This window comes from Onychostruthus taczanowskii, unplaced genomic scaffold, assembly GCF_017590055.1.
Source record: "Onychostruthus taczanowskii isolate IOZ18803 unplaced genomic scaffold, ASM1759005v1 scaffold226, whole genome shotgun sequence".
NCBI lineage: Eukaryota > Metazoa > Chordata > Aves > Passeriformes > Passeridae > Onychostruthus > Onychostruthus taczanowskii.
This window is the reverse complement of record NW_024499529.1, coordinates 151,688-176,601: the sequence shown is the minus strand read 5'-3', so window position 1 is coordinate 176,601 and position 24,914 is coordinate 151,688. Positions and strand designations below refer to the sequence as shown.

At 61.5% G+C, this 24,914-nt stretch overlaps 1 protein-coding gene across 2 annotated transcripts in view; it reads left to right on the top strand.

Annotated features, from left to right (window-relative positions):
- Nucleotides 1-6,535: 6,535 nt before the first annotated feature.
- Nucleotides 6,536-24,914, top strand: part of NTN1 (netrin 1) — a 78,838-nt gene continuing 60,459 nt past the window's right edge. For both annotated transcript variants that reach the window (XM_041405203.1, XM_041405202.1), the window contains exon 1: nt 6,536-7,704. In XM_041405203.1, coding sequence (XP_041261137.1) covers nt 6,681-7,704 — 1,024 coding nt within the window. In that variant the 5' untranslated portion in view covers nt 6,536-6,680. The remainder of the gene's footprint in view (nt 7,705-24,914) is intronic.

Here is a 24,914-nt window from a genome sequence, read left to right as displayed (position 1 = left end):
CGCTGGGGTGCCCTGTCCTGATCTCCCTTTGCTCGGGACACGTCTGGCCCTGTCCAGCTGCGTTCCCTCAGCACCACAACTCCTGCCCTGGAGCTGCTGCTCACGCTTTGCCAAAGCACCTCGAGGCACTGGGTGAAAGGATCGATTTTCCCTGAGTACCGCCGGGCTCAGATCAGAAGGCAAAGGCTGTGTTTGCTGTGATCCGCCCCGGCTGTGGATGGCCCTCAATCAAGGCTGGTTTTCTCCCAGAGCAGCAGCTCGCAGTGCCCAGCACTCCCGAGCTGCTGGCAGACGGTGCCAGGGGTGTGGAGGGGCAGCGGGAGTGGGGACATCAAACTGGGTGCAGAATGCGGTGTGGGGTCAGATCTTCGCGACAGGGATGCTCAGAGTCCCCAAAACCTCCATGGCACCTGGGCTGCGGGGTCTCTTGGGTCTTGGTGGTGGGGATTTGTGAATTGCTCCTGTGCCCCTCTGCCAGTCAGACCCACAAATACTGGATGGAAAGGGCATAGTCCTGAACAGTGGAGCAGGAAGCCCTGGAGTTGCTTCAGGTCCCCTGAGATCCAGGTAGGTGCTTTGATAATCTAAAAACAAGATCTGCAGAGTGACACCAAAACCTCAGTGAAGTCTCTCTGAATGAAACACTTTACTGAATAAACTGGATGTCCCCATCCTCCCCTCTCCACACAAGTCCCCAGCAATATTTGTACAGAAATCTCCTCCAACCCCAAACCTGTTTCCTTCACCCCACCTGTCCCACACCTCAGCCTGGCAGCAGAGTCCTACAGACCCCTGGGGCTACAGAACCACGCAGGGATGTTCCCTCCCCCAGTGCAGGGGCCCTCCAGTTCAGTGCAGGGAGGTTTCTCCAGCTGGGCCGGGGCATCCCCAGTGCCCGAGCTCCCCATTCGGGTATTTCTGTCCCCTGGAGCCCAGGACATTGTTGTGAGGTCACCAAGTCCCTCTTGTCCCATCCCTGTAATGTATTGCTCAAAAAAGTAATTTGAACTTGGAAACAGCTTCCAAATGTAGGAGCCTGCTTTAAAGGTCAAATGGCTTCGGGTGTCCGTGTTTGGGGTGCAGGAGGAGCTGAGGTCCGGAGGGTCTGCTCTGTTTTTCCCTGGATGAGCCCCCGGCAGCATTTCCCAGCCAGGTTTGTGTCGTGCTCCATCCGCACCCACCCAAACGAAGCCGTTGTTTCTGTAGGGAAGCACACAAACAAATCAAAGCGTTTGACGGCTTTGCCGCCCAGGAGCGCCCATGTTTTCCTGGAATATCTGGGACCTGCAGCGCTGCAGCGGCCGGATCCACCTGCGGGTTCCCGGAGTGCTGGAGCCGCTCTGGCCAAGGCTGGCTCCTGCTCGGGAGCTCTCCTGGCTGCTGCGTGTCCCGCAGCTCTGCTGAAAATAAATCAAATATTACTCACTGGGCTTCCCAGCCTGCCTGCCCTAAAGAAAACATTTTGCAAGAGGAAATATAGTATTCCGGAGGCTTATCTCACTTGGTGGCAATTGTGGGTGTATAATTGAAAACCGAGTTGATCATTAGAGGTTCACAGAGATGCTGAATAGCCCAGTGTTCAGTGGTCTCTGCCAGCCACGGCCAATTTACATTAAAGGCTTGATTCCTTCTCCAGCCCACTTCTCAGCCCCTGGGAAATCTCCTCGGAGCTTATTCCTCGTTTGCAAGGACTGTCTAGTGCGAGGAAAAATCTTGCCTGGCTCTGCTGTCGCTGCTGCCCAGGCTGAGCCAGGATGTTCCCTCGCTGACCGTGGGCATTTGCAGGGGATGCAGCATCAGCCCCATGTCCAAAACTGAGAGTCAGGCTTGACCCGATGTTTCCTAAACCGTTATTTCATATTTTAATGAAAAAATCCTTCCATTCTTTTTTTTTTTTTTTTTTTTTTTTCCTGTGAATGAGGGGAGCCAGAGGTGTGGTCTCCCGGGAACTGAAGAGAAAACTGGATTAGGGGCCAAGGAGCTACAAAGCGATCGGGGAAATTACACTTGTTTGGGAGCAAAGCGTAAATATTAGAGCGACAATAATAACAATAACTGCCTGCCGGGAGCCACAGAGCTTTAGGGTAGAGGATTAAATGTCATGTGCAAATGTTGTCATCTGTGCTGGCAGAGCGACATCAGCCCGGGAAGAGCGAGCGGTGCCTTCTTCCCCAATTCCCTTGGAACCGCTCTTTCTCCCTTTCTCCGCGGTTTTTCTATGACACTCCAAGCCAAGCAGCGCGAACCAAGATATGGATCAGCATCCCTGCACAATCCCTCGCCTTCCCCCTCCCCTCTCTCATGGCAAAGACGCTCCCTGCTGATCATTCTCGCGTGCCCGAGGCGGCCGCGGGGGCTGCGGGCATTCGGGGATGCCCCGGGCTCGCTCCGCGGCGGCTCCGCTGCCGAGAAACCTCCGCGAACGTGTCTGGGACAGCGGGGCCGCTGCTCCCTGCGCTGCGGGACCGGCACGCGGGTCACGGAGAGTCCCTGCGACCGGGACTGCCGGAGGGGCCGCCGGAGCGTGAGCGGCACAGGCGGCCCGGTTCGGCCCCGCACGGAGCCCCGCCCGAGGTGAGGGACGGGTCGTGCCGGGCCGGGCCAGGGGAACCGCAGCGGGACCCCGCGGCCTCTCCTCGGCCGCCGCTGCTCCCGGGTTTGCGGAGCGAAGTTTGGGGGGTTTGAGGCGAGCAGCCCGGGCCGCCCGCCCTGGCCGTGTTTAAAAGATCGAGGAGATATTTTCACACCTCAAACCGCCGCCCCCCTCTCCCCTCCAGCCCCCATCGCCTTGATTTAGCCCTTGGTAATTAATTTGGCATTTCAGAATAGCTACTGGGCTGGATAATGGCCTCATTCATCTCCCCAGCCTAATCTGAACAGAATCTGGAAGAAAAGCTTTCAGAAAGACAGAAACTGCCATTCGGCAACTGCTCAAAAGAACTGTCACTCCAGGGGAATAAATCGCTCCTGATTATTTCAACCCGGGTCTTCTCTGCTTTTCCAGCCGCTCCCGGTCCCGCCGGGGAACGGCCCCCCGAGAGCCGAGGAGGAGAAGAGCCGCTCGGGCTTCCCCCTCCTTCTCCGAGCCCGGGCGGTGCAGGGGGAGGTGGGCGAGGAGCAGCGCATTGTTCCCGGTGAGGAGGACGAGCTCCGGCACCCGAAGCCATTTGACTTTTAAAACAGGCTCCGAGCGCCGGGGCCGCCTTTCCCGCTGTCCCCGGCACGGCTGAAATCAAGCCGTTCCCGGTTCTCCGTCCCCGGGGCTTCTCCCGGGCCAAACGCGGGGGAGCGGAGAGGCTCCGCTCTGCCCCGGCCTGGCCCGGCCCGGCCCGGCTCGGCCCGCTCAGCCCCCGGGCCGCACGTGGGGCCGGCCGCGCTCCCGGGCAGGGACCGGAGATGATGCCCCGTGGTGGTCCCAGCGGTGTTTCGTTCCCGCTGCAGGGACCGGAGATGCTCCGGTGCTGGTACCAGCGAGGCTCCGGCCCCGGTGCTGGTACCGGAGATGTTTCGGCATCTCACCGGGGCTGAGCTGGGCAAGGATCCGTCCGCTCCCGAGGCAGGACACGGCCGGGCTGGCTGGTGCTTCATGACAGGAAAATCAAATTCGCGGCGGGGGCGATCCGTGGCGGGCACGGCCGGCTCCCCGAGCATCCCCCGTTCCATCCTCCCGGGACAGCCCCAGGCCCCGGCCCCGAAGGGTCCGGCAGTCTGTGCCTCGGTCCCCGCGGAGCTGCTTACATGCGTTTAATAGCTCGAGGGCGAGGTAATTAGAGGAGAAAGCCTCAGTAAATCACGTTAATGACCGCAAGAGCCATTACAAACCCCGGGGGTTGTGAAACTCCGAATAAACCCAGCGAGAAGGGCAGGAGGGAGGCGAGAGCCGCCGCCCCGGGAGCCGGGCGGGCAGCGCGGAGCCCCGCGCTCGGCAGCGCCGGGAGGTTGTTAAATTAACACCCTGCTAATGGGATTAGGAGCACCTCGGCTTTGCGGGGCAGTTCCGCGGGGCCACCTTTCCTTACATTCACCCCAATTTTTGCTGCGAGGCGGTGAAGGACCGTGCGGGCTTTGAGGGGCGGCCGGGCGACCTTCAGAAACCGTCACGGATTTTAAAGAAACGCTGACATTTCATCCCTGCGCACTGGGGGCATTCCCGGGCCGAGGTCGGGCTGGCGAGAGGCTCCGGGAGGGTCCGGAGCAAGCGGAGCCAAACCCGCACCTTTCCCCAGAGGGTCCCGGCAGCGGCACCTGCTGCGCCCCGAGCGGGCCCCGCGTGTCCCTCCGGGCTCAGGAGTTGTCCCCCTGTCCCTGTCCCTGTCCTGGTCCCTCCGCAGCCCCGGCACGGCCCGGACACGGGTGGACAGGGGAGCCGCGGTGGCAGCTGCTCCCGGCCACGCGTGGCCGAAGGAAAAGCGCCGGGCGGGTAAAGCGGGGGGTCACAAACCGAGAGGGATGCTGGTGGCAGGAACCTGCGGGGGTCTGCGGGCCCGAACTTGGGGCTCAGGGCTGGGGATTCCCATTCACGCTGGGAGAGCCTGCACGGCCGGACATGTCCCGGGGCTTCCCCGGGCCTCTGTCCCGGCCTGGCCCCGCGGCCCGGGACAGCTTAGTCCAAATTATCCCCTTCCTGCTTGAGGTGCCCTCCCGGAGCTCGACGGGAGCACACAGCCCCCATCCCAGTTCTGCAAACAGGGCCGCGATTCGGGAGTGGGGTTAAAGCTTTCTGCGGGGCTGGGGGATCCCGCACTGTCCGTGAGTGTCCCGGGTGTGCCGGACTGCGGCCGAGTCCCTGGGCGGTTCGGGTGGGACCAGAGGGACCGGGCCTCCCCCAGCCTGGCCCGGGGATGCCCATCCACACGCTCCCCTCCTCTTCCCCCGGCTTTGGAGGGCCGGGAGCGGGGCGGAGGGGCCGTTTCCCGGGGAAGAGTTAACAAATCCCGGGAGCGGCGGGGCGGGGGTCCGGGGGGAGCGATGGGGGCAGGGAGGCTGCGGAGCCCCGCTGCCCTGCAGGGAAGGCGGTTGCATTGCCAAAGACGCCCCGCTGGGCTAGCAGGCCCGGGAGCAGATTAATCAGGCACTAATTCAATTTACAACAACCACTTTTATTCAGCTCGGTGGCAAGGAATTCAAAGCGGGGAGAGGGGCGGGCGGAGAGGAGGGGGCGGAGGCCGGCCCGGGGCTCGCCGCTGCCCGGGCAGCCCCCGTCCCCTCGGGCCGCCCCGCCGAGGCTCTCCGGGGAGGGGAGCGAGCCGCCGTGCCAGGGCCCGGCCGCTTGAGTGACACGGCGTGGGCAGCGCTCCGAGAGAGGGCACCTCCGTTGGAAAAATAAAAGTGCCCTTTTAATCAAAGAGGGAGGGAAGGGGGGCGAGCACGGCGGCCGGGAGCCGAGGCAGGGAAACTCCGCTCCCTCCCCGTCTCTCCGGGGTGTCGGTACCGTCCCACCGGGCTGTGTCCCCGGCCGGGATCGCAGCGGGGAGAGCGGGCCTCGAGCGGCTCCGGGGCAGCCCCTCGGCACCGGGGGTCTCCGGATGGGTGGGAAGGGGAGAGCGGGGCTGGGCCACGGCCCGGTGCGGGACAAGTGCCGCCCTTTAACCCCTTCCTCGCCTTAACGGGAGAGCCGACAAACTGCAGAGCGAGGTGGGGGGCGGCAAGAGGCGCCGCGCAGCCCCTTGTGCCCGGTGTGTCCCGGGGCTGTGACAGAGAGACTGCCTCTCTTCCCCGAGACCAGCCCCCTAAAACCACCTGCCGAGGGTCGCCAGGCCCAGCAGTTCTCGTGCTGTGCTTCCCCCCATTAAACTTCCCCGGCACGGCTTTTCTATCCCAGGGCAGAGGGCTGTCCCCTAAAACCACCTGCCGAGGGTCGCCAGGCCCAGCAGTTCTCGTGCTGTGCTTCCCTCCATTAAACTTCGCGGCACGGCTCTTCTATCCCAGGGCAGAGGGCTGCGGGAGCCCACCCGGGCCGGCGTCCCTTCCGATCCAGCCCCTGCCTGGCCCGGTGGACAGGGGAGGCCAGCAGGCACCAGGTGGGAAACATCCCCGTCCTGATCCCCCCGGCGTCCCCACAGGTGGGCGTGGGGCTCCTCCCGGCCGCTTCCCCCCTTCCCGCTCCCCGCCCCCGGAGCATCCCCAGCTGCAGGGCGCGGGCGGCCCCGGCTCCCCCAGCCCCGTCGGGGGCACGGGGTAGGGCGTGGGGGGCACAAGGACCCTCGCCCGGCTCCTGGGGCGGCCCGGGAGCCCCTTGGCGGAGCTGGCGCCCATCGCCGCGGTGTCGAGGCGGGCTCCGTCCCACTCCCATCCCCCCCCCCCGCCCTCCCCGAGGCCTGTGCGCGTCTCTGGCTGAGCCGCCAGTGGATGTCGTTGTTCTGTTCCTTGAGCGCGATGTCACTCCTTTAGCATGACCTCAAACGCGGCGGGGGCTGGGACCGCCAGTCATTCTCCGTGCGAGGGCCGGGGCGGGAGGCAGGCGGGACCCAGCCCCGCCGCCAGCCCCACTTTTGTGGTGCCGCCGCCGTCGCGGTCTCCCCTTTCTCCGCGGGGCTGGCCGCGGGGCGGGCGATGCTCCGGGCTCCCTGAGCCGCCGCACCGCGTCCCCGGCCGAGGTGCCCCGCGGGCGAGCGGCGGCTCCCCGGTCTGCCCCGCGTCCCCCTCCCCGCTGTCCCCGCGCCGCGCGGAGGTCGCGCAGGATGCCGCGGAGGGGCGCGGAGGCGCCGCTGGCCCTGCTGCTGGCGGCGGCGTGGCTGGCGCAGCCCCTGCGCGGCGGCTACCACGGCGTGAGCGTGTTCGCCGTGCAGAGCGCCCAGCCCGACCCCTGCTACGACGAGCACGGGCTGCCCCGCCGCTGCATCCCCGACTTCGTGAACTCGGCCTTCGGGAAGGAGGTGAAGGTGTCCAGCACCTGCGGGAAGCCGCCGTCGCGGTACTGCGTGGTGACGGAGAAGGGCGAGGAGCAGGTCCGCACCTGCCACCTCTGCAACGCCTCCGACCCCAAGCGCGCCCACCCGCCCTCCTTCCTCACCGACCTCAACAACCCGCACAACCTGACCTGCTGGCAGTCCGACAGCTACGTCCAGTATCCCCACAACGTCACCCTCACCCTGTCCCTCGGCAAGAAATTCGAGGTGACCTACGTCAGCCTGCAGTTCTGCTCGCCGCGCCCCGAGTCCATGGCCATCCACAAGTCCATGGACTACGGCAAGACCTGGGTGCCTTTCCAGTTCTACTCCACGCAGTGCCGCAAGATGTACAACAAGCCGAGCCGCGCCGCCATCACGAAGCAGAACGAGCAGGAGGCGGTGTGCACCGACTCGCACACCGACGTGCGGCCCCTCTCCGGCGGCCTCATCGCCTTCAGCACCCTGGACGGCCGCCCCACCGCCCACGACTTCGACAACTCGCCCGTGCTGCAGGACTGGGTGACGGCCACCGACATCAGGGTGACCTTCAGCCGCCTGCACACCTTCGGCGACGAGAGCGAGGACGATTCCGAGCTGGCCCGCGACTCCTACTTCTACGCCGTGTCCGACCTGCAGGTCGGCGGGCGCTGCAAGTGCAACGGGCACGCGTCGCGCTGCGTCCGGGACCGCGACGACAGCTTGGTGTGCGACTGCAAGCACAACACGGCCGGCCCCGAGTGCGACCGCTGCAAGCCCTTCCACTACGACCGGCCCTGGCAGCGAGCGACGGCCCGGGAGGCCAACGAGTGCGTGGGTGAGTCCCGGCCGCGGGCGCGGACACGCCGGCACGGGCGGGAGGAGGACGGGGACGGGGCGCGGAGGTCCCCGGAGGGGAGGCAGAGGGAGGGCAGAGCGAAGGAGCGCGGGGGAAGGCAGCGAAAGGCACGGGGACATCCAGGGACACGCCGAGCGGCGCGGGGACATGCAGGGACACGGAGAACGGGAGAGGAGGAGGACGCTGAGGTACCGGGGAGCGGAGGGATGAGGACGGGACACCGAGGGACCTCGGAGCGCGGAGCGGGGATGTGAAGGCACTCGGGAGCGCAGGGGATGGGACGCTGAGGCGCCCGGCAGCTCAAGGCAGGGGACTCTGAGGTACTCGGGAACCCGCTGGTGACAACACCGAGGGACCTCCAGGTGCAAAACGGCGGGCACGGGGAGCCTGCGACCACCGGGCAGGGCACAGGAATTTGGGGCAGGGGATACCGAGAGCCGCAGGGGCGTGGGACGGGGACACCCGAGGCAGCCGGCCGCGCAGGACGGGGTTAGCGGGGGACTCCGATGTGCAGAGCAAAGGGAGGCTCGGAAACGCGAGGCAGGAAAAACCAAGCAGCTGAGGAGAGGGGCATTCGGGACTCCGGGAAAACGCCGTTCGTGTCCGGAGGACGGCGGAGCTGGCCGGGCAGGGTCTCCCGTCCCGCGGGGGGCCCGGAGGGCACAGCCCGGCTCCGGTCCGGGGATCCCGGAGCTCGCCAGCAGCCCCGCTCTCCTCCCCGGGACACAGAGCGCAGCCGAGCCCGAGAGGCTCCGCGTCCGGGCGGGACCGGCACCGGCACCGGGACGGGCTCTGGCCCTTTCCGGAGATGGAAGGCGGCCGGGAGCAGGGCAGGGAAGCCGGGCAAAGCCTGCAGCTCCCGTCCCTGCATCCTCAGGAGGTGCGGGCGGCCCCGGGAGGCGGCGGCGGGGACTTGAGGGAGCCCCAGGGCCAAATGAGAAGGGGGCAGCAGCCGGTTCGGTCCATCTGGAGCCAGAAACGAGCCGTGCTGGCTGTCCCGGGAGACACGGAGTGTCCCCGGCCTCTGCCGAGGTGGACAAGGGTTAAGGGTTTGGGCAGTTCTTCCCGTGAGTCCCCACACATCCCGCCGAACGTTCCCTCCGATCTTCCACCCCCGCTTCCCAGCGGGATCCCCGCGCGCTGCCGCTCCTCTCCTCGCGGTTTAGGGGCCGGTGCTCAGCGCTGTGCCCGTGGGGACCCGGCCCCGGGGCTGGGATGCCCCGGACTGGGCTCCGCTCCCCGCGCCCGGAGCCCCCGGCCCCGCGGAGCGCAGCCCCGGCCCCGCCGCCGCCGCCGCCGCCTTGTTTACACGGAAAACACTGTCCCGTCTTCCAAAATATTTGCAGCTCCGACTATAGGAAAAAACCCTCGCCGAGCGGCCGAGGTTGGCCGCCTTCTTTTTTTTTTTTTTTTTTTTTTTTTTTTTTTTTTTGTTTTCTTTCCCTTCTTTTCATTTTTTATTTTTTTCCCCCAAATCACAATCAGATGTGTGCCTTGCAGAGAGCGCAATTTCTTCGCCGGCTTCTCCACCAGGAAGGCACGGCCAAGCCGGGTTATCTGGCGGGGAGAGGGGCCCGGTGGCACCGGGGGTGGCGGCTCCGGGGTCCCGGCAGCCTCGGGGCGATGCTCGGATCCCGTCGGGACGGGGGAGGCGGCCGGGGGGTGCCGCGTCCCGAGGGAGAGCGGGGGTGCCCGAGGCTGCCGGGGTAAGCTCCGGCTTTGCTTTTCCGCCGTCCGGCGGGTCCCGCTGCCCGGCAGCGCTCGGGGTCGGAGCTCCGCGTCTCGCTTACTTCCCAGCGCTGTCTCTCGCCCAGCAGCGAGGCCGGGGGGCAGGAGGAGTCCGGCTCTCCCAGCCTCAACCCCGCTCCCCGCCTGCAGAGTCACGATGCCGTAAATTTTGGTGCGGTCTCGAGGTGCTATCGGACCCCCGGTGTACTCTGCAGGATCCCCAGACTCTCCTGAAAACGCTTCTGTTCAGTTATTGTGCTGGCGCCGTGCTCCTACCATCCTTCTCCCTTCCAATGTACTTCCAATAAAAGGGAAGCAAGTTCCCAGTTTCCAGTAAAATATGTCACTTTTATGCCAGGCTTTGCATTTCAGACCATGTGCGCTCCTAGCCGCGTCAGACTTCTGCAAACGAAAATCGCTCTGTTTTTTCCTTTTCCACCGGCTTTGCTGGGAAGTGAGTGTTTTGCAAGGACGAAGCTACCGTAAAACAATTTTCCGCAGCCCAGTCCCGCCGCTCCTTCCCTGGGGCCGCACCTATCAGTCTGTAAAAACCAGCCGCCGCCAAAACCCCGCGCTGCCCTGCCAAGCCCACACCGCCTGGAATAATCCCCCCAGATAAAGATCACAATAACCCCATTCAACTCCCACCCACTCGCTCACGACCGTCGGCCCACCCTGGTTTCTCTCCCAAATCCCGGGAGAAAGTCAGGCCCGGGTCAGCGGGGCAGGGCAGGGGACGAGCGGGAGCTGCTGCTGGAGCCGCCGCTCGGGGACCGGAGAACCGTGCTGAGCGAAAGGGGCATCAGCCAAATCAGCTGAATTTGCATCGAGTAGCGCTGGGAGGACTGGTTGCATTTTTTATTTTTTTTAATTTTTTTAAATTAATTTACTTTTTTACTTTCTGGAAAATGGTTGGGAGTTTTATTTTTCTTTTTTCTTTTCGTCCAAAGAGAAAAATTATAGAATGTGTCTGCTTTGCTTAAAAATTTGGGTGTTTTCTTTGGTAAGCCCATTCCCCCTGCCAAAGCTGAATCTTTGTTCCTATTCATGCTTCTTTGGGGCTGAGAAAGAAATGCTCTGGAGTTTCTGACAGAAAGTCAAAATTTCCCATGGGAACGCTTTTTGCCAGCCAGATCGAATTTTTCTTTAGAGTCCCTTGCGAGATCCCAGCACTGCAAGTGGAGAGGACAGGGCTCGTCCCCAGGAGATGTTCTCCAGGGAGCTGCTCCTGCAGAACTCTCACAGCCTCAGGTTCCCATCAGCTTTACCTGGCAAGTAACTCATCCACGTAGAGCTTGGCCTGGCCGTCCGGCTTGGCCGGGCGCCTGGGAGCCGGAGTGCTCCGGGGAGGACTCGGCTTGGAGAAGAGCTCGGAGGTCTGTTCTCCATCCTGCCTCTCTCCAGCGCCGCTGGGCTGGCTCTTTGCTCAGCCCAAGCCCCCTTCTCCAGCCCAGCTTTTCCTGATGCAGCTTCCAGCTCCCCCGGGAGAGGAACTGCAGCTGGGAAAGGTCTGGAGTAAAACGCTGCCAGAGCTCAGCTGCTGGTGAGCTCGTGTGGACACAGGAAAACGCAGGCAGGGTCTTTGATCAGATTTAACATCACTGAAACACAGCGTGCACCGTTCCACAGTTTCTCCAGAACCACGGTGTCGTTCAGAGTGCTGGGAGCGAGCCGGACCAGCGCCGCTTTTTTTTTTTGGAGGACTCGGCTTGGAGAAGAGCTCGGAGGTCTGTTCTCCATCCTGCCTCTCTCCAGCGCCGCTGGGCTGGCTCTTTGCTCAGCCCAAGCCCCCTTCTCCAGCCCAGCTTTTCCTGATGCAGCTTCCAGCTCCCCCGGGAGAGGAACTGCAGCTGGGAAAGGTCTGGAGTAAAACGCTGCCAGAGCTCAGCTGCTGGTGAGCTCGTGTGGACACAGGAAAACGCAGGCAGGGTCTTTGATCAGATTTAACATCACTGAAACACAGCGTGCACCGTTCCACAGTTTCTCCAGAACCACGGTGTCGTTCAGAGTGCTGGGAACGAGCCGGACCAGCGCCCTCCGTTCAGTTTGCACAGAGCACCTTTGCTCTGCCTGGGATAAAGCACCACGGGCCGAGCCCAGGCTGCATCCCGCTGACAGGCTCGTGGAGAACTCCAGACCCCATTCCAGTGCCGGCTCTGCAGCCCCAGCGCCGCTCCCCACGGAGCCAGGAGCTGCTCCCGGCGCCTGCACGTGTTCCTGATGTCAGCGCTGCCTGCAGGTGCCGGGCGCCGCTCGGATTTTGGTGCCTTGAGAGGGTTTAACAAACCCGGGAGCGAGCGCAGGGGGAGAAAGGAAACACATTGTGTTCCCAGATAGGGGATTTGGCACGGGCAGCACGGGGAGCCTGGTGTTGGACAGGCTGTGAAGGGTTCCCAGGCTGGGATGTGCCTCATGTCACAGCAATTTCCGAGCAAGTTCTTATTCAGCGGAAAGGAAAATTCACCTCGCACAAGGAGCTGACCAGGAACTCTGAGAGAAGCGCCCACCAAACACTCCCAATGAAAAACTTCCTTCCAGTCAAACCTGGGCCTTTGGCATTTGCAGGGCAGTGCTTGCTAAAATAGCAAACGGGGCCCCTCCACCCTCACCACAGCCAGGGAAATCAGATCCTCCCACACAGCCGCTCCTCTCGCTCTGCTCCCTCGGAGGGATGGGAGCGGTTTCATGCCAGGGAGTTCCTGGTGTCCCTTATGAAATTCAGGCGATCCCTTTCCCTTACCCTGCATTAATCACCTCCATCTCAAAAGCTTTCCCCGTTCCATCCCCGTTCCTTCCTGTGACACCAGGCTGGCACAGGGGGATACTGGGGAGCCTCATGAGAGGATTCCCTCCCACTCTCCTTGGCCTCCAAATGGAAGGAGGAGTCAAGCTAGAGGTGACTTTGGCTCTGTCCCACTGGACAGTCCCTGCAGGAATTGTCTGTCTGTCTGCAGTGCCTGTCTGCAGGCCCCAGGCACCCCCGAGTGGGCAGGGCAGGGAGCCAGGGCGAGCCGGGGCCACCAGGGGCTGGCAGTGGCTCACGGTGACCGGGGTGCATCCGACCAGGCAGGGCTGGGCGGTGGGAGCTGTCCTTTCTGCCTGCTCCCCTGCCGTGGTGCTTCGGGGCTTTGCCGGTGGCTTATCCTGAGGGGGACAGAGGGACAGAGGGACAGAGGGACAGAGGGACAGAGGGACAGAGGCTCTGGCTGCAGTACTAGGAAGGGGAGCGTGGGTGGGACTGGCAGAGCTGGCAGGGACCTGGTGACACAGGAGCACACCCACTGCTCCCTTCAGTTCCCTGGTGGGATGGGAGTCAGGCAGAGGAAAAAAGTGGCTTTGCAAATCCCTCTGTGAGGAGACAAGGAGTCTGAGTGTCCCCCTGTCCACCCTGCTGATGGCCACGGCTGCTCCAGAGGGTGGGGAAGGTTGAAAACATCCATCCCTTCTTGCTTGGAGAAACAGTCCCAGCCTGGGCAGAGAGGCTCTGGGCAGGACCCCCAAGCTGCCCCTGCAGGACCCCCAGGGTCCCACAGAGGATCCCCAGGGTCCCACAGAGCAGCATCCCCACAGTGTAATCTCCTTTGTCCACCCGAGGCAGGCGCTGGTGCCTGGATCTGGCAGCACAACTCCACTCTGCCTGTGGCTGGATCCAGCCAGGGGCAGGATTTTGGAGCTGCTCTGTGCTGGTGCTGCCTGTTGCCTCCTGATGGTAACAGGAAAGTTCATCATTTCTGATATCCAGGTTTGTCTTGAGCCTCAGCTTCCCCATGCACTGCGAGCAAAGGCGGGCTCTGTGAAATCCTTTGGATTTGGGTTGAGAAGGACACGAAGCATTACTGCAGCATCCTTGTACTCAGGAAAATGCCACTGGGGCAGCTTCAGCAGCAGCTGGAGCAGACCCTGTGGGAGCTGCTCGTGGCTCCAGGTGCCATCCACGGAGCCTCGGGTCCTCTCCAGCCGCGCCTGGTGCAGCTCCCGGCGGGCTGTGCTGCTGGGGAGGCACGGAGCAGTGTGGCTGTATTGCTGAGCAGATGGGTGCTGTAGCCATAGAAATTTGGGCCCAGGAGCTGCTGAGGCTCCCATTGTAGCCTCCCAAGGGAGCCTCGCATGGGCAGAGCTTTCTCACAGGCTTTTATTCTCAGGAAGCTTAAAGTTAAACTGATTTCCAACAGAAAGGTTTTTGACAGGGACAGGGACAGGGACAGGGACAGGGACAGGGACAGGGACAGGGACAGGGACAGGGACAGGGACAGGGACAGGGACAGGGACAGGGACAGGCCGGGGCAGTCCCGGCTCTGCCCGCGGCAGACTCATCCCCCCGACCACGCTCCAGAGTACGGAGAGCTGGGATGGGGCTGGCTGGAGTGACAGGCAGGCTTTTAACAGGATATCTGTGTAATGGATTGCGTTTATAAGGGGATTAGGATGCCCTGGGGACTGATAAGGAGACGGAGGCTTTTCCTGCTCCCAGCCAGGGCAGCCGCGGAGGCTCCGGGAGGGAGCGGAGCGGGGACTCGCCGCTCCCGATCCAGGAGCAGAGGGACCAGTGGCAAGGAGGGGCTCAACCCCACACTGAGCGAGAGTTCGCTTTGGGCTCAGCAGAAACCAGGGAATCAGAGCTGGGGAGGTGGAAATCCCGTCTTCTTTTGGGAGATACCAAAGAAACATTCTGACCCGGAGAACACGGGAATGGAAGAGACACTCAGCTCTGCTGGGAGATGACTTTCTGGAAGTATTTTGTGCATCGCTGGCTTTAGTGGAGACTGGAGTTTAAAAGCTGATGAGTGATGTGGGCAGAGAGATTATTTTGTTCTGGGGCTCAGCTGGCACGGGGGGCATCGACAGCACAAACTGGGCACAGAACTGCTGCCCACAGCAGGCACCTCCTGCTCACCGGGATGGCAGAGGGCAGGGAGAGGAACAGGCAGGGAAGGAGCCTGGATTCATGTCCCACACACAGCTGTGAGACCGTGAAGGAAATCATCCTTCCTGATGTCTGTGGAGCAGACATTTCCACAGGCAGAAATTTTCCTTTCCAACCTTTTCAAACTGTCTTGTGAGCGGCGGGAGGGTTGAAAATCGTGTCTGCATGCCCCACCTGGACAGAGGGTTGGAGGGCGGGGAAGGAGCAATCCTTTATTTCACTCTCTCCTGGAAGTGCGGGGTTTTTCTGAATTGTTCCACAGAAGGGCTGGAAGGGGCCTCTGGCTTTGCCCAACGCCTGTTCCCACCAAGCTGTGGTTGCTGGTGGAGAGGGATCCCCTCTGGGGCCGAGGCAGGACACCCGGGGGTGCTACACGGTGATCACAGCCCCCAGGCCAGTTCCTGCTCCCCTGGGGATGGAGGGGCTGCCAGTGGATGAGCCCAGCGGTCCTTGGCCCTCTTCTGCCAAAAACAAGCAGCAAAAAGAGATTGTGTGAGCAGGTGAGTGGAGATTCCAGCACAGACAGGTGGGAGCAGCCTTGGGAACCTCTGCTTGAGGATCAAAGCTGCCGCATCTCCCGTTTGGGGAGAGGATGGAGAGCCCAGGCCTAGACCCACTACCCCAAATTTCCCCTGGGAAAGGGCAAAAATGCCACGAGGGGCAGGAGCAGGCAGTGCAGTGAGAGAGGCTGGGAGCAGCCCTGCTCTGTGGGGTTGTTTTACCGCAGATTTATCCTTTTTGACGTGCTGAGGTGGGAAACTCTCCCTGCCAGCGAGAAACAGGCCCAGATTTGTTGATGGTGCCTCCTGCAGAGGGGACAGCGCTCCCCAGTTTGTCAGGGCAGGAGGGAGAGAGAGAGGGAGGGAAGGAGGGAGGGGAGGTGTTCTCCCGCTGTCCCAGGTGGGAATTGGAGGAGGAGCGGCAGGAATGCTGCTGGCTCAGCAGCCCCGATCCGGGCTCGCTGCCACATCCGTGCAGGGTCTGCGCGCTCCCGGCCCGCAGGAGCAGCCCAGCTGCTCCCCCGATCCCTCCTCACCGCCTGCGTGCTCCGTGCTCAGGGCCCGGCACGGGAAGATGGATGAGGTGTCCACGTCATCTTCCCTGTGGGATTTCGGGGCCATCCATCACCCAGATCCCTGCCAGGCTGCGCTGGGTGGATCACTGGGATCCGTGCTTGGTTTTGACCAAGGCAAACAATCTTCGTTGGAATTATCGTTAATTATCCTGTGGGAACAATTAGCGACCCTTAATGGCAGCTCTGTGGGTATTTAGGGTGCAGGCTCAGGCAGCCAGAGCAGAGTGGGTGAGGAGAGAATGGACAGCACATTTGATTGGAAAAGGGAATTTTAACACCCACTGGGCGCTGTCCCAGCGCTTGCTTTGCTCTCAGCCCCAAAAGGACTTTCCTTCAGGGTCTAGAGTGTCATCTCTGCCTGTGGGGGAAAATATGCTCTGGGGAGAGCTGAGCCCTGCCCTGCCTGCAGGGAGGGGAGGAGAGGGGAGGGAGGGCCGTGCCGGCAGGTGAGACCTAATTCCCCCTGTCCGCAGCCTCCTCTTCCAGCAAAACCTTCCCCGGAGGGGCGGCCCTGGCTCCTCCTGGCCACTGGCTGCCCCAGCAGGCAGCGATGCAGAGCAGAAGGAGCGAAAAGCAGCAAAGCGAGCCCTGGGCAGTGCGGCAGAGGCATCAGGACACGAAATGGAGGGGGAAGAGGGAAGGCAAAGGACGGGAAGAGCCGCGGACAGGAGGAAAACGTCTGGGTTTAAAAATCAGAGTTTGTGGTGCACGAGAGCCCCGAAGAGCGTCCTCGGGATGGGTAAAGCCGCTCTCTCCTGGTGCTGCCTGTTGTTTTCCAGCCCCATCTGATAAGCGGCGCAGAACCAGCCCCGCGTTTCCCTTCCTCTGTCAGCGCGGCCCGTCCCGAGCCGCGGCTGTTTACGGGCTCATCCTCCCCCTTTTGCAAGAGGGAGTCAGTTCTGGTTAGTGTTGGAGATCGGAACGTGATTACCGAAAGCCTCATGAAATTAAATCCCCTGGCTTCAAAGCGGCCGGGGAGGGAGGGAAGGAGGGAGGGAGGGAAGGAGGGAAGGAGGGAGGGAGCGTCCCTCTGGCAGCGGCGGTGGCCGGGCGGATATTGAGAGCAGCCTGGTGGCCAGCGCTGCCCCGCGCACAATCGGGCTCTGACAGAGGGACGGCAAATACAAACAGCAGCTTGTGTTTGCGCACAAAGCCTCTGCGCCCCGCCATCCCCGGCCCCGGGCTCTACACCCTCGGCTCTTGGGCAAAAAGTCCTGGGAGGGTTGGAGGGAGGGGAACGCGGCTGAATATTCAGGGATGAATTGAAGTGTGCAAACAGCCTTTGGGAAGCTCGCGGGGCAGCGCCTTGGATCAGCTGCCCGCCGGGGCTGGAACGCCACCGCTGCGCTTGAAAGGGCGACTTTCACGCTGAAGCAAAACGGGACAAAGGAAGATAAATGAAACGGGCTCCCGGCAGGGTTTGGTTTGTTTGTTTTTGTAACTCGGCTAATATTCCCGCATTGTTCAGCCCAGCGGCCCAGTGTCTGTCCTTCACACGCTGCTCGTAAATCGGGGCTGAGCGGGCGGCGCAGGCAGCGGGCGGTGCGGGAGGGACGGGACCAGCGGGACAGGGACAGCGGGACAGGGACAGGGACAGCGGGACAGGGACGGAACCAGCGGGACAGGGACAGCGGGACAGGGACAGGGACAGCGGGACAGGGACAGCGGGACAGGGACAGGGACAGCGGGACAGGGACAGGATGCGCGGGACAGGGACGGGACCAGTGGGACAGGGACAGGGACAGCGGGACAGGGACAGCCGGACAGGGACAGGGACGGGAGGAGCGAGACAGGGACAGGGACAGCGGGACAGGGACAGGGACGGGACGAGCAGCTCTGGCCCCAGCCCCGGTGACCAGGGATTGTCCTCTGCGGCTCTTGCTGTCCGGGAGTTGGGACCCCGCGCTGAGCTGGGCAGCTCTGAGCCGGAGGGGGGGCTGAGCCCTGTTCACCCCCAGCTGCTCCTGCAATCAGCCGGGGCGGGTTTGGGCGCAGTTCAGCATCCAGCAGAGGTGTGCCGGGGGCTCTGTGCACCGGCAGAGCTCTGCCGGCAGCTCATTCCTCAGCTGAGCGGGCATGTCCTGATGATGTTCACAGAGCTGGCAGCAAATCTGCCGGCATTTGTCCAAGCGGGGACACCCCAGGCAAAGCGTGGGGACACCCCAGGCAAAGCGTGGGTACCGGCGGTGATGTGTTAGCCCTCTCCATCCCATCCCATCCCATCCCATCCCATCCCATCCCACCCCATCCCATCCCATCCCATCCCATCCCACCCCATCCCAAGGAGCAGCGCTCATCCCCGCCGTGCCGGGATGGGTCCCTGCAGAGCTCAGAGCCTGCCCAGGGCTGATCCCGTGGGATGGACGTGAATTCGGGATTAGGGATCGCAGGGTGGACACAGCCAGCTTGATACAGGCGCTCGTTTGATTGTAAGGATTAGAAGATCCCCAGTGCAAGCCTCTTGAAAATTCCCTTTCCCTCCGGATTTTCGGCAAAGCAGGTTTAACACCGCAACATTTCTCTAGTGTGAGCTGAGTAAGCAAAACTTAATAATCAGCTGCATAATAGTTTAGCTCAAATCAAAGAGCAAGAGCAGCGTCGCCTTTAAAACATTTGAATAACATTTAATATCCTCTGTAGCATTTACTTTTCACAAGCCTCTGCAAAACCACCAAATGTTCACAGAAATTTGGCAAACTGACTTCTGCACAAATCCAGCCCCCCAGATGAGCTGTTCCTTAGTCTCCACTAAGTTTCACCCAATCAACAACAACAAAAAAAATCCCAACAAAACCCCAGACAGCGCCTCACGTGCTGGGGGCACCAAAGAAATCCCCCGGTTTGGGTGACCAATGAATGTCCCCAGCAATGAAAGCGAACAATTTGTCGGCAGCCCCTGCACTTGAAAACGAATGATCCAAATTATTCAGCGAGTCTCCCTGGATAGTGAATCCATTGAAAGGGGATCGAGACAGGGTCATAAATTATTCATTACCGAGAAGAGAATGAAATGCATATAATCATAACAATAATAATAACAACAACAATCGTTACACTAATAATAGCAACCAGAGCCCAGGCAGCTCTGCCCGGAGATCCAGGGAGCCGTGAAGCCTCCCAGACTTTATTTTCCATTTATCCCAGCTCCTATTTAGAGCGGCTGTGTTAAATAAAGGAATGTAAAGTGGGTGGACATTTGGAATAAATGTATTTATTGCCGATAATTGGACTCGTTTGCCTTGTCTGGGGGTGATGGACTTGGTGCTCGGGTCCTTGGCAGGGAGCAGCTCCGTGAACTCCCACTCATCCCCGGTAATTGCTGCACGGAATGGATTTCTCCGTGTCCCGGGCTCCTTTTAAGGAGCCTTTGGAAGTGGCTGCAGCGAGCCATGTCCTGTCCCTGTGTCCCTGGAAAAATTTATGTGTCCACGGGCTGAAAGAGAAGTGGGAAGTGCTGGCCTGACAATGTCCTGGGATCTGGCTCTTCCTGGCTTCAATGGGACCTGGATGGCGGAGTCAGCCGGGAGCACCGAGCAGCGGAGAGGCCGCAGCGTTTGTCACCCTGCCCGCCAGTTTCCTGTGTCGCTGGCACGCCTGCCCTTGGCTGGGACAGGCCCTGATCCGCCTCGCTCCGGAGCCTCTCAGCTGTCCTGGTGCTCAGTCCCTGCTGCCCTCGGGCCCGAGGTGTCCTTCGGGCATCTCTGACTTGGGAGCTCCTTCCAGCAGCCCCCGGGGGTTTTCCGCACGGGGAGCTCTCTGCGGGGCGATATTGAACTTCCGAATACATTTCTGTGCCTGCACGGCGCTGGAAGGAGCCTGGCTACCGCCGTGGCATGCAAATGAATCGCCGCGCAGGGCCCGCCCGTGGCACTCGGCCATGTCCCCAGCTTTCCCACAGGTCGCCCGTGGTGGCGAGGAGGGCTCGGAGGGGCCCCAGGGTCCTGCCTGAGGCTCCCTCGGAGCTTTCTCCACCTGCTGCTCTCCGGGAGGACAGGGGAGGGCTCCTGCTCTTTCCTGCATGCTGGGAAAATGACATTTTTAGAGCTAGGGAGCAGCAGGCTGGGTCGGGAAGGGGTAAAGCACTGAAGGAAGGGGTAAAGCACTGAAGGAAGGGATAAAGCACTGATGGAAGGGGCAAAGCACTGAAGGACGGGGTAAAGCACTGAAAGAAGGGATAAAGCACTGATGGAAGGGTTAAAGGCTGATGGAAGGGGTAAAGCACTGATAGAAGGGGTAAAGAGCTGATGGAAGGGGCAAAGCACTGATGGAAGGAGTAAAGCACTGAAGGAAGGGGAAAAGCACTGATGGAAGGGGAAAAGCACTGATGGAAGGGGTAAAGCACTGATGGAAGGGGTAAAGCACTGATGGAAGGGGCAAAGCACTGATGGAAGGGGTAAAGCACTGATGGAAGGGGCAAAGCACTGATGGAAGGGGTAAAGCACTGATGGAAGGGGTAAAGCACTGATGGAAGGGGTAAAGAGCTGATGGAAGGGGTAAAGAGCTGATGGAAGGGGTAAAGCACTGATGGAAGGGGTAAAGAGCTGATGGAAGGGGCAAAGCACTGATGGAAGGGGTAAAGCACTGATGGAAGGGGTAAAGGGCTGCTCCACCAGCCTTGGGGGCTGCAGAGGGGGCTCAGAACCCACAGGGCTGGGGCTGGGGGGGTCAGTGCTGCAGCACAGCCGACACCTGGGTGTTCTTTGTGCTGCAACAGCGTCACAGAGCTGGGTTTTGTTTGCTTGGGGAGTTAATCCGCAGCTCAGGCTGAGCCTGCCCAGGTTGGGGAGATGAGGCAGGGCAGGGTCCGGGGCTGGTGGGTGCCCGGGGCTGAGCCTGGTGCCATCGCCGGGCCTGGGGACACGTGGGACATGCGGGGCCGCTCGCCGTGGCACGGCAGGAGGCTGAGCTCGCACATCCTCTGCTGCCGGGCAGCTGCGAGGCAGCGAGCAGAAGAAAGAGTTCCCGCTGGCATTTTTGTTGGAAGTCGCCTGAGTATTAAGTGGAACACGGTTTTCATTACCAGCTCCGCTTTGGTGCAATAAATCACGAACTAGAAACACACTTCTGGCCTGGATTCTGCCCTCAGCTCTGAGTGGCAGCAACCAGAGGCAAAATCCAGCCTCGGCTTCAGCGCGGCAGCCCATATGGTCACCTTTTGGAATTCATTTCTTCTGGTAATTTCTGTGTAATTAGACAGCACTGAAGGCTGCTTCCTCTCCCGGGCAATTAGCGGTGCCGATCTCGTGCCAAAGGTGCGCTTTGCCCCCCACAAACCTGTGAGGAGAGGCCAGCTCAGCCCCCAGGGGACAATCCGGACCCCCAGCAAGGGGACCCCGCACACCCCCCGAGTCCTAGGAGGAGATGGGGCCGCCGAGCAGCAACCCAGCACAGAGCAAGCCCTCGCTGTTGGGCTGTAGAGAGAGCTGGGAGTGTTTGTGCGAGATCCAGCTGCTGCCGGAATATTTGGGAGGTCAGCCCCGCCGAGCAGGAACCTGTCATTGCTCCCGTGGGGGAGCAGCGCCGCTCACCCCCCGGGCAGGAATCTAATTTATATCTCATAAGACAGTTTTATTTTCGGGATTACCGACGGGTTCCGTGCCAGAGAGCCCCGCGGGCTCCGGCGCTGCCTCAGCCAGGGGAGTGCAGCGCTCTGAAGGAGACTCCCCGCGCTGGGTTATGGGCCCATAAAATTATCCCTGCTAGGAGCCGGCCGCCCATCCAGAGGAGCAATTTAAACGGATAACAAAGGCAGCCCCTCGCAGCTTCTGTTCAAACGCCGGGCTCGGACGGGGAGGAGAGCGGCGGGGGTTGTTTGAGGCAGGCTCTGTGTGCTCAGCTGCTGCCGCCGGGATCCGGCTCCGGGACAGAGGCAGAGCTGGGGAGCAGCAGCAGCAGCAGCAGGAGAAGCCATTTCTCGCCTCAGCGCTGCTTCCCGCTGGCGGGGATGGAGCCCTGCTCTGCCCTGGGCGGTTTGCTCGGGGTTTGGATGGAAGGGTGGCCCTGGCTGATGGATTTGTCCCTGTCCTGCCACAGCCCAGAGGGGGACAGAGAGCAGAGGGAAGGGGCCGCCTCCGGGCTGCCCTGAGTGCTGGGAGAGCTCCTGCAGCCCCTCCTTGGCTGGGGACCCCCAAAGGCAGACCCAGCAGTCTGCAGCTCGGTGGGGCACAGAGCACGCAGCCTCCGGCAGCTCCGGCTGCTCTCCTCAGCTCCTTGGGCTGGAGGAGCAGTGACTTCACCTCCCCGGCTGGCTCCTGGGGCCGGGAGACAAAACGGGCTCTGTGAGTGGTGTCCTGTCCAGGTATGGTCCCCTGCTCTGAGACTGACTCTTGGGAGAAAATTAATAGAGAACTGGGCGGGGGGGAAAGGCGATTTTTTGCTTTTCCTGTGCATCCAGCTCGGAAAATCAGACTGATTGGGTCAGGGGCGTGCAGCCGTGTTGGGGGAACATTTCCACCCACGGGAAGCACTCTGCAGGTCAGTCCAACACAGCTGTGCTCGGAGCTTGCACTCAGCTCCTGGTGCTCAGTCCCAGGTCGAGATGCCAGGCAGAGAAGTGCTCCCCAAGCCACAGGCTGTCATCTGATTTCAGAGTGAGCACACCCTGGCAATGGTGAGAGCAGCTCGTCCCTGCCCCGTGGGCTGGGGCAGCCCCAGCCCTGTCCTGACAGCTTCCCCCACCTTCCCAAACCTCAGCTCCATCTCCCCTCACTCCTTCCTCTCAGGGAAAGCAGGAGCTCAAACACACTGTGGCAAACAGAAATAACTGACAAAACCTCAGAGGAGAGAAAACCCCTCTGGTTTTACCCCCCACCAGCAGCATGCACTCGAGAGCTGGACCTGAGCCCTTTTGGGGGACACAAAGGGGCAGTCCCAGGTCTGTCCCTGCCCTGGGGTGGGTGCTGGGGAAGCAGCCACAGCCTCTAAACAAGTCTCAGGCTCCCAGCCTCCTGAGAGTTTAATTTTTGGGAAGCTTTAACATCCCCAGCTTACCAGGCTCTGAAAGAAAGGTCAGCTAATCCCTCAGAGCGTCTGAATGAATTCAGCCCAGAAGTGAGATTACTGAACAGGGAGCGGGAGGCCGGCGGGGCTGCGTGGATACAGGGACCCTTCCCATAGCCAGCCTGGCTTTCTAAAGAAACGGGCCTTTTATTGCAGTCCCCATCCCCGGCAGGAGGAGGGGTGGGCAGACGGGGCCAAGCACCCAACTCCTCCCCCAGCAGCACGGCTCGGGCTCGGTGCAGGAGAGCCCTGAAAGGGACCTGAGGGTTCCATCCACGGAGGGACAGCGGCGATATTGGGTGTCCTGGGGGCACGGAGCAGCACCCATGGCCTTTGCTCTGGGTGTCAGCTCAAGCATTTAGGGGAAAAAAACCCCAGACTCAGGGTCCTTATGTTCCTCTGTGGCTGCTTGGGTGGCTCCAGATCCGTGTGTGAGGGCACCAGGCACAGGGTGACACTGACAGAACAAGGCATTCGGGGCATTGTGGCCGTGTCTGTGTCCCCGTGGTTGAGGTGGCCTTTGTGGGACACCTGAGCTGTGCTTGGGCTGAGCAGGGCGAGGTGGGTGCCTGGCGAGGGCGGTGGGCACCGTCACACCCCAGTGTGACACCTGTGACAGCAGCAGGGACCGCCCGGTGCCACCAGAGGCAGCTTGAGAGCAGCCTGTGGGGATCAGAGAGGGGAAAAGGACGGGCTCACACAGAGGCAGAGAGGTGCAGGACAGCCTGAGCTGCAGGGCTGAAAGCAGCCCCATGTGCCTTTTTGGGGAGCTGCTTTTCACTGACTTTAGGGGGAGTTTCCAACTGCAGCCCCGGTCAGAAACCAGACTGATGTTGGAGTGCCTGAGCACGACATCTGGGGTGTGCCATGCAGTCCCTGGCCTGGGGAAACCGAGGCAATGAGCAAGGCAGTGCCAGCAGGGAGGCTCCCTGGTCCTAATTCCCTCCCTTTCCCCAGTCCTGCACTGGTTTTACTCCAATTGTTGCTTTACTGGCAGGAAAGAGAGGAGACAGATCCCTGCTGTGCTGGGAGCATTAACCTGGGGGCTTTTGGGGGATTCTCACTTGGCTGGGCCTGATTTCGGGCTGGGCTGGTTTCAGGTGTGCCTGAACATCTCCATCTCGTTCTGCCGGCCCGAACCAGGGACAAACATTAACCACTTGGGCTTGGGACAGCCCCAGAGTGCCTGGCCTGGCAGGAGGTGCAGAGGGCTGTGCCAGCAGTGAGGGGAAGGGGACAGCACTGTCCTTGGCAGGATGAGAGGGTCCCCCCTCCGTGTCCTTGCCCGTCCCCTCGTGTCCCAGCCCCGGGTGAGCCCCTCGGAGCCTCCCCACCCGCCCCTTCCTCAGCTCCCGCCCCTCCAGACGTTGCCCCCAGGCATTCAGCCTCTCTCCGGATCATTAAACATATTGAGCAACACCAGTCCTGTGACTGGTTAATTAGTAAAGACCTGACTAATTAGTTAATCGTGTTTACCGAGTGCTTTGAGAGTGCTCAGTGTTATTATTTCGAGTTCTGAGTGGCCCCTCCGCATGCCGAGCCCTGTAGGGCTCACAGCCTTTGTCTCTGCCAGCCCGGCCTGGGGCTGGGACAGCAACCTGCCTCTTCTGCCCTGGTCACCAGGCGTCCCAAATAGCCTCTTGGGAGGGTTAGAAAAACCCCTCGCAAATGTCCGTGCACCCTGGCACACTGAACTGCTCTTCCAAAGCCATCCCGTCCCAGGAGGAGGCAGGGCTGGCCCTTGGGAGCTCTGCAGAGCTTGTGCTCCCCTCGTCCCACATCCCCCTTAAGGGAAGATCAGCTGGCATCCAGCCTTGTTCTCCCTCCCAAATCCAGCGCCCAGTGCTGTGGACATCTCGGATTTGGGAGCCTCCCATTCTTTATGGGAGAAAGGTTCCCAGCAGAAGACAAGGCAGGTCATTCCCAGAGCTGAGGGGGCTGCTCAGGAGAGGACAGGCAAAGATTTCATCTGCCCAGAAGAATGTGAATGTGCCTTGTTAGTCAGGGAGGGTCCAGGCGTCTCTGAGGAATCACCAAGTCTGATCTCCTTGGGGCTGTCTTAATTCGTAAAAATGTCATCAGCTCGTTAAGCACCCTCGCAAAGAGCCCCAGGCAGCCCTTATCCCTGCGGGATCTGCAGGGGAGGTTGCCAGCGCCGGCAGAGCCACCTCCAGGAGCACCGGCAGGGAAACCTGCCTCTGGAGCTGACCACGAGCTGTGAAATCACCCAGGGCTGCCACGGGAGCAGGGCTTGGGAATATTCCTGTCCCTTGGGGTGCACATGGCAGTGACAGTGACTCTGGTGCTGCTGCGGGGATCCCAGCCCTGCTGGCCCCAGGCTGCAGCTGGGAGCTCCTGGTCTCTGCTCTTCAGGAAGCCCCCGGAGTTGTGGACAGGGCCTGGCACCTTCAGGTGACACTCACCTGGATGGGGATGCTGGCTGGGAAGGGGGAGGAGTTTCCC